At 37.5% G+C, this 14,873-nt stretch overlaps 1 protein-coding gene across 1 annotated transcript in view; it reads left to right on the top strand.

Moving 5' to 3' along the window:
• The first annotated feature begins 95 nt into the window (after positions 1-95).
• The window catches only part of KIF15 (kinesin family member 15), a 34,652-nt gene continuing 19,874 nt past the window's right edge, over positions 96-14,873 (top strand). The window contains exons 1-15 of the mRNA XM_068204456.1: positions 96-187; positions 1,777-1,819; positions 3,039-3,222; positions 4,342-4,418; positions 5,539-5,576; positions 5,707-5,804; positions 6,183-6,362; positions 7,046-7,255; positions 7,350-7,475; positions 8,833-8,955; positions 9,668-9,791; positions 11,479-11,570; positions 12,393-12,602; positions 13,636-13,813; positions 14,226-14,367. Coding sequence (XP_068060557.1) covers positions 169-187; positions 1,777-1,819; positions 3,039-3,222; positions 4,342-4,418; positions 5,539-5,576; positions 5,707-5,804; positions 6,183-6,362; positions 7,046-7,255; positions 7,350-7,475; positions 8,833-8,955; positions 9,668-9,791; positions 11,479-11,570; positions 12,393-12,602; positions 13,636-13,813; positions 14,226-14,367 — 1,844 coding nt within the window. The 5' untranslated portion in view covers positions 96-168. The remainder of the gene's footprint in view (positions 188-1,776; positions 1,820-3,038; positions 3,223-4,341; positions 4,419-5,538; positions 5,577-5,706; positions 5,805-6,182; positions 6,363-7,045; positions 7,256-7,349; positions 7,476-8,832; positions 8,956-9,667; positions 9,792-11,478; positions 11,571-12,392; positions 12,603-13,635; positions 13,814-14,225; positions 14,368-14,873) is intronic.

Here is a 14,873-nt window from a genome sequence, read left to right as displayed (position 1 = left end):
TGCCGCAGCTGCCGGCCAATGGCCGTGCACCCGCGCGCCGGGCGGAAGAGCGGCGCCCGCGCCGGCCTCGGGCAGGGGCGGGGCCGCGCCGCTGAGCGCCAAATTCGAAGGCGCCGCCATTTTGGAGCGCCGGGCGGCCGGGCGGCAGTTGCCGGGGTCGGAGTGGCCATGGCTCCCGGCGTGAGAGGTGAGCGGGAGCGGCCCGGAAGGGGCTTGGGGATGTGCCCTCGGTTCAGGGAGGAGGCGAGGGGCCGGGGGGACCGAGGGACGGCTCTGCCCGGCTCTGCCCGGGAGAGCCGCGCTGTCCCGTGCCCTGGCGGGGTATCGCCCGCCTGGGAGAGCCAGTGGGGCCAGGTGCAGCCGTGCGGAGGGGCTCGGTACCCCCCAGGGGGGCAGATGCTCCGGGGGCTTCAGAGCGCTGCCCCGGGGGTGTCGGGGTACCTGGGAGTCGGCCCTTTCCCAGAATTACAGAGTAAGCCGAGTCCGAAGGGATCCACAAGGATCATCGAGTCCAGCTCCTGGCCCTGCACAGCACCATCCCCAGCAATCACACCGTGTGCCCGAGAGCATTGTCCAAACACTTCTTGAGCTCTGTCCGGCTGGTGCTGTGACCGCTTCCTTGGGGTGCCTGTTCCAGTGCCCAGCCACCCTCTAAGTGAAGAGCCTTTTTCTAATAGCCGACCCAAACCTCCGCTGACACACTTTCAGGCTGTTCCCAGGGCTGTGCAAGTACCTGTCGGTCTGATTTCAGGTTTTAACTGCACTCCTCTCCTTGATGACTTGTGCAATTGAAGAATTAATTACTTAATTAGAAGTTAAAGTATTTCTCAGATGTTGAGTAAGTCAAAACAGCACGTAAAAAGTTCATGCAGCAGCAGGATCTTTAGGTAGTATGAACGTCAAAGAGAAGCTAGGCATCTTTACACATCATTGTTCATTCTGCTGTTAAAGGTGATCCTCCTACAAAAAAACCTGTGTGCTTTTAAGGAATTTGTAAATATTTTATTATTGGAATATTTTGATGCATTGTCTTTCCTTGATATTTTGCTTATTTTCTAAATACAATTTTGTTACTTCGTTAATATTTTGACTATATTATGTATTTTCATGTCACATTCACCCTTAAGTGAAAAATAAGTCACTTTATCTACCTATGGGGTAATATGTGCTGTTTCCTTGAAATCTGAAGCTGTGCAAAACGAGCCTCACTCACAGAATCAGTGAGGTTGGAAAAGACCTCTGAGATCATGGACTCCAACCTGACTGATCAACACCTTGTCAGCCAGGCCGTGGCAATGAATGCCATTCCAAACACCTTCCTGGGCAGCCCATTCCAATGTCTAATCAGCCTTTCAGTGAAGACATTCCTCCTGATGTCTAGCCTGAACCTCCTCTGGCACAGCTTGAGGCTGCATCCTCTTGTCCTCTTGTCCTGTCACTGGGGAGAAGAGTCTGACCCCAGCCTCCTTCCAGGCAGTTGTAGATTGATAAGGTCTCCCAGAGCCTTCTTTCTGCCAGACTAAACAAATGGCACATCGATAATGTCCACATTAAAGGACTGGAGCTTTCTCTTCCTCTGTAACAAACTGAAATCTTTCTGCCAAAGGAAGATAATTACCAAATATTTTAATGCAGTTCTGTTCATGCATAAAACAGGTATTTATAAAGCTCTCCATTTATTTCCCTCTGTACTGCTTACAGTATTTTTTATTTAAGTGAGGAGTTTTGAGCAGTAATTTTATTTTAATTTTTGTGTGTCTCTCTTTTCTTTTATAGGAGATATGCGTGACTCTTCAATATCTTCGTTGAACTCAGCTAGGTAAAATAATATTGGCCAGTTCCCATGTATTATTAATCATATTGCACAGGAAGTACAAACAAAACCTAGTGTAACTTTGTGAGATAATTTAAAGTTTTTATTTCAATCTTTACCTGCCTAAGATTGCTGCCTTTCTCTCCTAATATCCTTACAGGCTTTAAAAATAATGTACTCATAATAAAACTGTTACGCTGACATGTTGGGTTCCTCTTGGAATGCTGCCATGCAATAAATTTTCATTTGTCCACTAATTCTGCAGCTGGGCTCTAGAGTTTATATGAAGAAATATCCCACTAGGAACTTCAGTCCTGTGAGGGAGCCCTAAACTAAAACAAAAGCCAAAAAGCCCTCCTCCAAGTGTAAACTGTGCCACAACTCAGAATAATGTTATACAAAGAAAGCACATTTGTCAAATTAATTAGGTGTGTCTTAAATCTAGTATAACATCTTCCCTTTCTCAGCTGCTGCTTATCTTCTGAACCCTTTCTTCTGTCACTACCCAACTGCACATTTCATTCATGAAGACCATTTCCCACTTTTAAAACTGTTCTTCTCTCTTGTTACCAAAAGTAAAAATAGCAGTTACAGCACCCTCCTGCTAAAACTTTTAGAACTGAATGAAGTAAAGTAAATCCAAGTTTGCTACCACTTCATGTAAGAATTTAATTCTTTAATATTTTATGAGTGTATTGGTATTTATGGCAGAACTCTTCAGAGCCTTAATGTAAGTCATGCACAGTTACTTATTAAAGCTGATAAATGTGATGAAATTGGTTAGGGATGTTTTAGATGCAGGCACTTGCTATGCTTTATTTTGATTCATTGATCAAGAATTGATTCTTTTTCCCCTTCTTGTGAGCACCAAATAAAAATGCTAACAACTTCTTTGGTGGACTGTAGCATTATCTGATCCATTGGTCCATTAAAGCTTCCAGGAAGAAGAAGGGCATCTCATGTTCACTGTGCAATGTGTTCTTTTAGAGGTAAAGCTAGGTGCCACAGCAATAAATTGCATGTAACTGCATGTTCTTTGTTTTTTAAATCTGCCACATTTTTACTTCTATTGATTTTGTCTACAAGTAGTAGGATTTTCGGACAGACCTTTGTAAGGCTTTATATGCTTCATCTGATTGTTGCAATTTAATTTCATCAGACATCTGATCTATTGGAAGTAATCTGATCTATTTGGAAGTAATCTAATGCATAAACATTTATTTAGTGTTGAAGGTGATGCTATCAAAGTTTTCGTAAGGGTGCGTCCCCCTTCAGACAGAATTGCATTAACCGATGGAGATCATGGCCTGTGTTTATCTGTCCTTTCATCAAATACCATCCGCCTGCACTCAAAGCCTGAGCCAAAGATCTTCACTTTTGATTATGTTGCAAATATGGAAACAACACAGGTAATCATTTCCAGAATCTCATAACTACTGCTGTTTTCAACCAAGTTTTGGCAACTACTATGCTAAGCTTTTCTAAAGATGTAGTGCATTAGGTCTAATTTTTTGCCGTGGTCAGATTGGAAATACGTTGTTATAGTATATGATGCTGCATTAAATTCTGCTCTCTAACAGTTTCGATGTGATTTTTTTTAGCTGTTTTTTTCTTTAATTGGAGTTTGAATTAAAATTGAAGGTTTTGTTTGTAAACACTATGATAACACCATAGAGAGAAAAGAAATTTGCCTATTGAGACAAATGTATAAAAATAACTAGCAGTCAGTAGCTGATATTAAGATGTGATATCACAGAATATGCTGAGTTGGAAGGGACTCACAAGGATCATCAAATTCAACTCCTGGCCCTGCACATTTGTATTTAAGGAACTTCAGAGTTTATATTCTATTTACTATATTTCCTTCTTTTGCTTTTGCCTTTTAAATGGATGCACTGCTCACCTGGAACAAGTAACACTGGAAAGAAAATCCTTCAATTTAATTTCTGTAATATGGTGATTGACATTCTGTGAACATAATTTAAATTCTGCTAGGACTCCCAATTCCATTTAAATTCTGTTAAAAAAACAAACAAAACTAAACCTCCCAGAAACTTCACCTGCTCTAAGCTCTTCTTGCACATCTAAGAGAAAAATGTGAAGATAGATGAGACTAAATTGTGCAGGTCTGTTGAATGTGCCATTGCGCAGTGGCAAATTTTGAAAGCTAGATTTTATAAGTGTCACAGGCACCTGGCCTACTGATGGCAAAAACTGCATAACATAATCAAGACCTCTGGATCAAAATTATTATTATTATTATTATATTTGGAAGCTGTTACTCTGATGCTGAATTTTATTATTTCTCTTTGAGTTTATCAAGAAATACAGTTTTTTCAGAGAGAGCGATTTATGTCACAAAGACTTAGCATATATCATTTTGCTGTGAGAATTCCAGGGGTCATCGTACATGTCTAACCTTAAAAAATGCATCTATTATATACTATAAAGTTATGGCATGGGAAACACTGATATAACAGATACTTAAACAGGTAGTGCCAAGTGCTTTCTTTTTCCCTTGTCCCTAGGAGTCTGTGTTCTCAAGTGTGGCTAAAAACATTGTTGAGTCTTGTATGAATGGCTACAATGGAACCATCTTTGCATAGTAAGTGATTTCGCAGCAATTACAGTCATTTCCTGCAATGGTGACATTTAAGGAGATTGTGCTAATAAGCAGTTGGGGTTTTAAGAGCCAGAGCCTGCCTGATGTTACAGTAAGTTTTGAAAGTGTTTCCTTGCTGCAGCACAGCATAAGGAATGTTCTTGCAGTACTGGATGGTACTCCTTGCCCCTCTTTTGGAGGAATCTGTATGTAGGTGTTATGCTTTTAACACAAAAGGCTAATAATGCGGATGTAAACTCATTCAAATCTTACTATTATTTACTTCATTGTACTGTTAAAGAGAAAGCTAGTGGTTTTCAGTATGTAAAATGGAATGAAAATTGTTTTAACTTGACATTTGCTCAGCTCAACTCTTTAGTGACTCTTGGCTGCCTGTGGGAAAACTCATTAATGATAATTTTAACTTTTAGAATATTTGTAAGGTAGAAATACATCCATGACTAGTAATATGAATATCGTTATATTAACTCAATATTTTTTCATTTTGAAAACTGAGGAAGCACTTTGGTCAGAAAATGTGGACTTAAAGGGCTAATCTAATCAAAACCTTACTTTTAGTTTTTTTAGTGTAGCATAGCTTTTGCAAAACTATGAAGTCCACTTTGTTACAATATACAAATGTGGAAAAATGAAATGAAATTGCCCTGAAGTTTCTCTAGCATGATTAATAACTACATTAGAAAAAAAAATCTCTAAAAGAAAAAAATACTTTTAAGTCAAATATATTCTTATATCCAAATATATCCTGAGTGACATAAAACTAAAGATTGACCCAAAAATTAGTTTTATGTATACATTTAAAAGCCTTCATTTTAATGCTAACTTCCCTTTCCAACAGAAATGAGGAAGGAAATGGTGGGTGGTAAGGGAGACAAAATGGGATTTATCTAACGGTAAATCTAATTTATCTTGGTAAAATTTGCTGTTCTATTTTATACCTTTTTAGCTGACTGATTTCTCAGCTTGTTTCTCTATCCTTGTCTTAAGTTCAGAAAAATTTTTGTTTGCTTGTTTTAAGCTTTGGCTTCTCTTTAAAATAAGAAGATTAATGCAAAATTCAGAATAAAATTTAATCTCTTTTTTTTTTTTTTTTTTTGGTTAGTGGCCAGACTGGGTCAGGAAAAACCTTTACTATGATGGGTAAGTGCATAAGAGATTAATCTTGCAGTGGTTTCTTAATTTTTTTTTGTCTTGAGATGTATTCCTCATGTCAAATACTACTCTTGAGTACTACTAATTAATTTTTTTTTTAATTAAAAAATCTCTTTAGGACCATCTGATTCTGATAATTTCACTCACAGTCTGAGAGGTGTAATTCCACGGAGCTTTGAATACTTATTTTTTCTAATTGAGCGGGAAAAGGAAAAGGTACATTTATTTTGTAATTCCTATTGCAGTAATGTCTCACAGTAAAGATTAGCTAAGTTTGGTAAACTGGGTGTGCAGCCATTAAGTTACCAAGATTATTGCCATCTTGCCTCATTTATTAATGAGAAATGCTTGCATCTAGTACTCTACCAAATTATAGCACAGTTTCTTCAGACACAAGTGTGCTTATATTTTGAGTTTAAAAATGCATCTAGGTTTCTGGATGTTGGTTGTCACCTGGGCATCAGGAATGGATAGCATGCAGAATATATATGCAATCTAATAGCTTTAGATACATGTGAAAAGAGATTTGCTGCCATACAACGACAGACTTAATAAAACCAATCTGTTTATAGTGTAAATTACTGTGTTTTTCAGGCTGGCAGTGGAAAGAGTTTTCTCTGCAAATGCTCATTTATTGAAATCTACAATGAACAGATATTTGACTTGCTAGATTCTGCTTCAGCTGGACTTTTTCTCAGAGAGCACATCAAGAAGGGAGTCTTTGTTGATGGTGCTGTTGAACAGGTGTTGTCATCTGCTGCTGAAGCATACCAGGTATTTTTTGGCACTTTTTAATGCTGGACTATTCATCCTAAATATTACATGGTAAATATTTCTCTTGGATTAAAGCACATTTTTTTGCTTAGTTTTTGTCTGTGATGCTTTCTACCCCTATCTCCCTACTTCAAAACACAGTGTAAAAAAAACTGGTTTAAGTCAATGCTTCCTGACTATCCCATACCTGTAAGAAAGCAAAAAGGTTTTAGAGTTTGGAATACCTGAATGGCAATTACGGTAATCTTTCCCCAATGCTTCCCCTACACATCTCTGAAACAGCCACAGAAAACTACATGTCCTGCTAAGTGGGCTCCATGTGTTCCAGAGTTGTCAGGTTTATTTCTCCATGAATGATACAAATACACATAGTACTTGTGTGACTTTATTTTTTTTCTTAATTATTATTGTGTGTACTGCTAACAAACCCCGGTATTGGGTATGTTATGCCCTCCAACAGCAGTGGTACTTTTGGAGAAAAGAAGTGAATATTATAAGAAGTTCTGCTGCTAAGCTTGACTGTAGCTATATCTTCTTTGCTTTTAAAATACTTACATTGTAAGTAAAAAAAAGTCCTCATCCTTGAGATTTTTAAAAGCTGTTGCATGGAATTGTGTCTATGGCTGCTTATGTCACCTGTATGTAGAGTACAGCTGAAGTTGTGATGTCTCTTTCATGCTTAGGTATTAACTACGGGCTGGAGAAACCGTCGTGTAGCATCGACCTCCATGAACAGAGAATCCTCCAGGTCACATGCAGTTTTCACTATCACAGTGGAATCCATGGAGAAAAACAATGAGGTTGTTAACATTCGGTCTTCCCTGCTCAACCTGGTTGACTTGGCAGGATCTGAGAGACAGAAAGACACTCATACAGAAGGACTGAGGTTAAAGGTTAGTTCTGTAGTATCTGTGGCATCTTTCTCCTTTCACATGCAGTGCCCTGTTCCACCAAATCCATTCACTCTTGTTCCCTTCTCTTTTTTAGGAAGCAGGCAACATCAATCGATCACTAAGCTGCTTGGGCCAAGTAATCACAGCACTTGTTGATGTGGGCAATGGCAAACAGAGACACATTTGTTACCGGGATTCCAAGCTCACTTTTCTGCTACGGGTAATATATATCCTCTGGATTTTATCTGCTACCTGGGATGTAGAAAAATAGATTTCATTGGGATTTTTAACTATTAAAAGCTGAATTCCAGTGCATTAAAGTTGTTTCAATATTGGGCAAGTGGAAAAAAGATTGCAAATTGTCTTTTTAGCCTAAACAGATTTCTGATCAATCTATTGCTGTTAACTGAAGACAAATTTATTTATTCTCATACGCTACTACTACATACATATTTGGAAGTTTTAATGAAAAAAAAAGAACATTTTCATCCTTATAATTTGGGAAATAATGTGTATCAAAGTGTAATATTTAGAGATGTGTTGATACATTTACCGTGATTTCCAAAATTAGCTTATGTGTGCTTAGGGTTGGTCTGGTGTTAAAGATCAGTTAAATTTAGTCTCCTGCCTGAGAGCTTATAGGCTCTTTTCAAAATGAACACAAAACAAAGACATAAGCAGTAAAAGATTTGTTGGATGTCAGCACTCACCAAAATTCTGTGAAGAGTACATGAATGGCTGTAGTAAGTATATTTTTGTATTATAATATAGTATTCGTACACATACAGTATCTGTATTACAGCACAGTACTGTGATCACAGCAAAACTTTTTAATGTTCCAGCCCAGTTCTGTGCAGGGTGATGAAACTGAGGAATTATGTTCTTCCAATGCAACCCAAAATACATAAAAATTGGAAGAGAATTGCAACTTTGTGAGCTGTTACTTTAAGTGGTTATTTTTTTGAGGTGTCTGTACTGCAAAGAAGTCTACAAACATGAGCTTCACTACTACAGAGCAAGAATGCCATCAAGGCTTGTGGACTATTCTGTAGTACCAGACTTTTAGTCCTCAGCTATGAATGCTGCCTTCTCTTGAGATTTGAGAGCTACTTGTTTAACAGCACAGAAATGCTGTACTTGTAAAAGGGAGATGATCCTTTTATATCCTTGGTCAAGAATCTGTTGGTTTGTGATTTTGTTTGATAGTTGCAACCAGAAGGAAAATAAGTTGGAACAAAGAACAGATGATGTTAAAAGTAGTGTTACCATTAATCTGCTAATTACCAAAATTATTTTTGCAGTTTTTTAGAATTTTTTCCCCTCCCTGCTGTTAAGGCGAAGAAAATATCTCAATATAGTCTGGGTTCTGAAGCCCTAAATAATGTCTTTATTTGCAGTCACATCCTTTATACCCACATTTGAAATAAAATTTGAGAAACTTACCTTCTGTGTGGATGTTTGTTAAATGAAATTATTTCTAAAATTTGTTCCAAATTATACACATTATCTTTTGGGTGATGACTTCTTATTGTCATCAAAAACATGTAAATAAAACTAACTTCCATGTTTTTAAATAGGATTCTCTTGGTGGTAATGCAAAAACGTGTATAATTGCAAATGTTCACCCAGGATCCAAGTGTTTTGGTGAAACACTGTCCACTCTTAATTTTGCTCAGCGAGCAAAGTTGATTAAAAACAAGGTAAGAAAGTTACTTTATGTCTTTATTGTAAAAACAGACACTTGTCATTTAATTTACATATCTGCAAGCAAGGTAGCTTCACTGAAGTACTCCTGTGCTTTCACTAATTCAAGTTGATTTAGCTTATTTGAAAACATTAATTTGCTTTGTGTTTTTTTTAAAGACAAATTGTTTTTGAAAAGGGCTTGTTAGCTCTTGGTTAGGAATAAAGCATAACAGCTGGACACTAAGTAATGGCTGCTAACAGCACATATTCATTGCTTGCTCTCAGAGCACTTCATTAGAAAAAGTAAAAAGTAAATCTATACTAAAAATGAAAATTGACCAAAAAAAAACCGTTCTGATTCAATGTTGTTTCTGTTCACTTGTTCTATACTAATTCTAGTGCCCAAAACGTAATTTTTCATGAGTGGGTGTTTAAAAGCATGCTGGCATTTAGCTGAAACTCTGTCTCTGATGTATACTGCTTTGTTGGTGAAAAAGGTCCAGACAAAATTCTGCAACAACATTACATTTTTTTAACATCTAATTCCATCTGAAGTGCAACTTGCTGATTTCTCAGTGAATGGAATTTTGCTTTTTCGAGGAATTCTTCCTTTTCTAAGATGGAAGGAGTTCTCAGTAATTTTACTGGTTTGTGTTCTTTGAGTTTTCTCTTATCATGTAAGATTTTTATTTCAACTTTTTTCTGATTTTCTCCTATTTATAAAAGGCTGTAGTAAATGAAGATACACAAGGAAATGTGAGCCAGCTGCAAGCTGAGGTCAAGAAGTTGAAAGAGCAGCTTGCTCAACTTACTTCAGTGCCATCTGTGTCCAATATTTCTGTATCGCAAGGTAAGAGTTGGAGGTGAGGGAGAATTTGCTACTTCTGTAACCCAGAAGGTTGGGGGCCTTCATTAAGGTTCTGAACAATTAATATTTTTGTAGGGACTGAGGTACAGGGGTCACATATTGCTTATGGATCCTATTTCCTGTACTTGTATCTGCTACCTTGCAGAAATTGTTAGTGTGGTTTTATTTTCTTCCTCAGAAGTTTGGGTACTGGACTATGGTTTTATTATATGATACCTAGATATTCTTCCACTTCTTAAGGTATATGCTGCCTAATCCTTTAAGTAACCAAAAGTTTGCATGTGTTTCTTTGTACATTTAAGTCAGAGGGAAGGCACAACGTTGCATTCTTTTTAAGCTCGGGGCTGGATTTTCTTCCAGCTTTTCCCTTTTTTGCCCCTTCCAGAAGAACCTAAGATGGATGCTTACTTTCAACAGACATTTGCTTTCAATAAAAGGTGGAAATAGAGTTTTTAGTTAATCTTCCATAAGCTTCTCACTAGGCCATTTTATCTGCAATACAAATCTCAGCAGAGCTTCCCAGTATGTATGTTGCTCACTGAAATGTGCTGCTTGATAGTGTTTGATTGCAAGGTCGTAAACTTTGTCTTAAAACTCTTACTGTTTTTGTGAGTCAACTCTTATTTGACCTTGCCAAGAAATAGAAGATACAGCAGGAGAAGTTATGACAGAAGCTAGAAAGCCTTGTCTAATATAAAGCATCTGGGCTTGAGTTTTCCTAAGGAACAAGTCCTTCTATGTTAGCATACATGTTCTACCAGTAAAAACAAGTAAGAGATGAGGTAGGACCCTGAATCGTGGTTCATAAATATATGAATATTGACAGAGGGCACAATATTTAGACCCATGGTAGAGTTCTGAGGGAAAACAAGTGATGGTTAAACACTGAGGAGGAGTTTTGAGAAGAACCTAATATATCAGAGTTGTGTTTGTTATGTGCAGTTAAATTATGTTTGCAATACTCCATCACAGAAATACGAAATCTGCTTTCTGTGTGCTTCAGAAACGTGATGGCATTTTAAAATATATTAAATCATGATAATGTAGCTATCATGCACCTAGATACTATGGTGGTTAATATTCCATAAATAAGTAGACTTGTCTGTAGTAGAATATTCAGACACGCTGTTTTGAATTAATTTCTAAGTGGATTATTAAACTCTCTTAATCCCTTGTGTGGACACTTTCCTTCCAGATTAAGCCACTAATTGTCTATGTAATTTAAGCTTATTTTCCTAAACTTCCTTCTCATAAACCAGTCAGTCCACTTTTAATATGTACAAACTGTACTAGTAATGCTAATAATGGCTTAGTGTTATCAAATTAATTTCAGAGGGATTTTGCATTTTATAGATATGCTTAGCTGAACAGACTGATTCTTTTACTTTAATAAAAGTCCATTGCAAGGCTGTTTAATGCTTGAACAACTTTGTTAATTATACAATTATGTAAATTAGCTCTGTTCTTTATCAGCACTTGCAGGTGACTGAGAATGACTGTCTAAACAGTGTGCTCTGGGTATGGCACATTATCTTTGTGAAAGAATTACACTGTTTAAAGAATTTATTTGAATTTACTTTACACAATTGTCATGTTATAAATGTAGAAAAACCTGGCTAAGTGGTATTTTAATAAATATGGCATTTTTTTTCTTTGACTTCCCCTACAGATGCTGTTGAAAAAGGGAAGAACAACATAAATTACATGAACAGCTTTTTTGAAGCAATGTTATTCTGGGAGAAATCAGAAGGTGAAAAGAAGGTAAGAAAATACTGATATTTCTAAGTGCATTCAGTGTACTTTCTGGTGAGAGACCAGTGAGCATATTGAAGCTGACTCTCTTAATGGTTTTCCTTGATTTTGAATAAAAATACTCTGTCCAAAGATAACAAGGTTTGGTAACAAGGGAACTTAGTCAAATGAAATTTAGGTAACATCTACAGTGCTTAAGAACAATGGTTTAGGAGTGGGCTTGGCAGTGGTAGATTAATGGTTGATCTGATGATCGTAAAAGTATTTTCAAACTGAAATAATTCTATGTTTCTATTCTGTCTTTCAAATTCTGACAAGCCATAGGATAGCTTTGATAATATATTTAATTTTAAGGGGTGGGGTGTTTATTTGGGTTTTCTAATAAAAAAAAAAAATTGAACAGAACAAGCTTCTGTTTTCCTGAATTTTAAGTCTTTTAATCAACAGTGTGTTTTTTGAACCAAACATCGTAGTCATTCTCATTTTATTGTTCTTTGGTCATGGTGTAGTACTGAAACAGCCAAAATGGATTTTTCTTTTTCTAAAGAAAATTAACCGAAGTAGGCACTCTAGTGATGTGCATCTGAGGCACTTAACAGAATACTTACTCTACTAGATCATATTGGAGTTTCTAAGTACAATTTTTGCAACACATTCTGTAATTTTGGTTCTTAATAGGAGCTGTTGCTCTCTACAAATCTGCTAAAAATTATAGTCTATGTATTCACCAAATTACTGTTAACTGAGATTTTGCATGTTTTGTCTGTCTGTGCATATGTATGTAAGATGTGCACCTTAAAAATTCATTAATCTGTATATGTACTTTCCAAGAATTTATTAGAAAAAGTGGCGCAGCTAGAAGAACTGTGTGCCAAGAAGGAAAAATTTGTTCAGTCCAATAAAATGATAGTTAAGTTCCGGGAAGACCATATTGTTCGCTTGGAGAGGTTACATAAAGAAGCTGGTGGAATGTTATTGCCAAAAGAGCAAGATGATCTCCTCAGTGACTTGAGGAAGGAAGTGCAGATACTCAGAGAACAGGTAAAGTCTTTGGGTTTTTTTTCTGGAACAATTTATTTTGTGAAGTAGCTCAGGTGCTGTAGTCCTGTGATGGGTGAATACAGGTTTTTTATGAAAGTCAGGCAGAAAAGCAGAGGATGGGTGGTGGGTTGCCTTATAGAAGCATCTCAAACACATGGGGCTTCCCTATGGAAGAAACAATGGCTGCATTTAGAGCTCCAGTTTGCATAAGAGGAGAGTTTAGTAAGAGTGATGTTGTGGTGGGAGCTTGCCAAGCCCACCTGATTTGGGTTAGGCAGAGGATCAAGTTTCTTTTCAGCAACTCAAGGAAGTCTCCAAATCACAAATCCTCATTAATATGGCAGACTTCAAGCTCTGTGACATCAGTTGAAACGGAAAGACAGCAGGACGCCACTAATGCAGCAGGTTCTGAAGGATAATACATGAAGGGTGATGTGATCCTGGAGCTGTTTGAAGAACAGCTTTGGGTTATTCATGTGTCTGATAGGTGTGGTATCATTTGTGAGGAAGTTCTGAAGAACAAAGAAACCCAAGAGAGAAGGCAAATTCTTGAAAAACAATTTCCTCCAAGCACAAGTAGGGAAAAGGAGTAAATGTCCTGGCAGAGTAGCATAAATCTGTAGCTTGTAATTGAGCTCCAAAGGAAAGGGAGGAGGAGAAGAAATGAAGTTTAGGACAGTCCTTTATTGACCATAGAAACATTACTGTGTCTTGCAAGAAAGTTGCCATTACTATGGCATTAAGAAAGCCAAAGTTAAAAGTTAAAATGGAAAAGCAAGAAAAGCATCTTACTGCTGTATTTCCAGTAGAAGAGTAAACACATAAGATGTAAACTCACTGTCTTGAGAGTAGATTCCAAGGCAGTGAGAAAATTAACCAAAGAAAAACTGAGTAGTTTTAACCACTGTGGGGAACACCTCTTTTCCTTTTCTACTACAGTTTAATCCTTATTAAAGGTAGTAAAGTAACAGCTAGACAGCTATAGCATTGTCTGGAAAATAAAAACTGTTGAATAAAATATTGATTACCACAGATGGAACAACACCCACGAATTGCAAAGTACGCCATGGAGAACCATAATCTCAGAGAGGAGAATAAAAAACTTCGTACTTTACAATCAGTTAAAAAGGCCCAAGAAATTGATGCTCAGACCATTACAGAGCTAGAAAAAGCTTTTTTGGAAGCTTCAGCCACAGAGAAAAGTACTGGAGGTAAAAATATGCTAATGTTTTCCAGATAAATGTGCTTATTGTGTTTCTGCTATGTGCAGCACAGTGTTGGAAATGTCTGTCTTGATGTATTTTTGGTTTCCTCAAAGTGGTACCTGAAGACTGATAAAACAATTTTACTTAATTGTATTCATGTTGATCTTCCAGCAATAGGGAATTTCAATTTGCATCTTGTGAAACTCATCTATAATCTCATTCTGTGCTCCTTAGTTATCATGAAGACTGCAGTAATATTAACTATTACTGGTTTTCATGTGGACTGTTGCCAGTACCTATTTTTGTCAATCTCAGTTGCTGCTGTGCTGTTCAAAAGCTGACAAACGCTTTCATTCTAGTAAAACTTCAGGTATTTGAGCTGCTGTGTGATTTCAGAGGGTCTGTGTTTGTTCTTTAGGTCAGCGCTTACATTCCACCACCGTGTCAGTGGAAGGCAACTCGCTGGCATCTGTCGAAAGGCTGAAAGCTCGTCTGCTGCAGACCCAAGCTGAGCTGGCAACTTCGAAGCAAGAATATGAAGAATTTAAAGAGCTAACCAAGTGAGACAAAACAGTATTGAGATATCTGTAATTCAGTGGTTTTAAGTCATTATTCATATCGATTCTTGAAAGACTCAGATCCTGATTATGCCGACTAGGCTTGTTCTTGCATGTAAGAAAGGGCCAGCTTAAGAAAAACGGCATGCACACACAGTGGTATGTTCCTGTTGAACTCGCTAATTCCCAGACTAGGGAACAGCCATCATTAAATCTGAAGGTACGTCTGCACTGCTGCAGGTTTCTTTGTCTTTTCCAAAGCCACTCTTGATAGTAAGATGCAGAAAAATGCTTCACACCATGCAGGAGATGGACATACCCTTTAATTCTGGTAGTCACCTGCTTAACAGCACTGGGAGAGTTTGGCTTAGTTTCCATGCAGAGCAGATGATTTCAGTAGTTGAAATATTACAGGTGGAGACACTGACAGGAAGTAGGAGTTGATGGGATAGGGGATTATGAGAGGGGTATATGGGGGTTTGTTTTTGTGCAACAGTAATTTTTCATAT

This window comes from Anomalospiza imberbis, chromosome 1, assembly GCF_031753505.1.
Source record: "Anomalospiza imberbis isolate Cuckoo-Finch-1a 21T00152 chromosome 1, ASM3175350v1, whole genome shotgun sequence".
Lineage (NCBI taxonomy): Eukaryota > Metazoa > Chordata > Aves > Passeriformes > Viduidae > Anomalospiza > Anomalospiza imberbis.
Note: the sequence above shows the minus strand (reverse complement) of the source record. Positions and strands in the feature narration are given on the sequence as shown.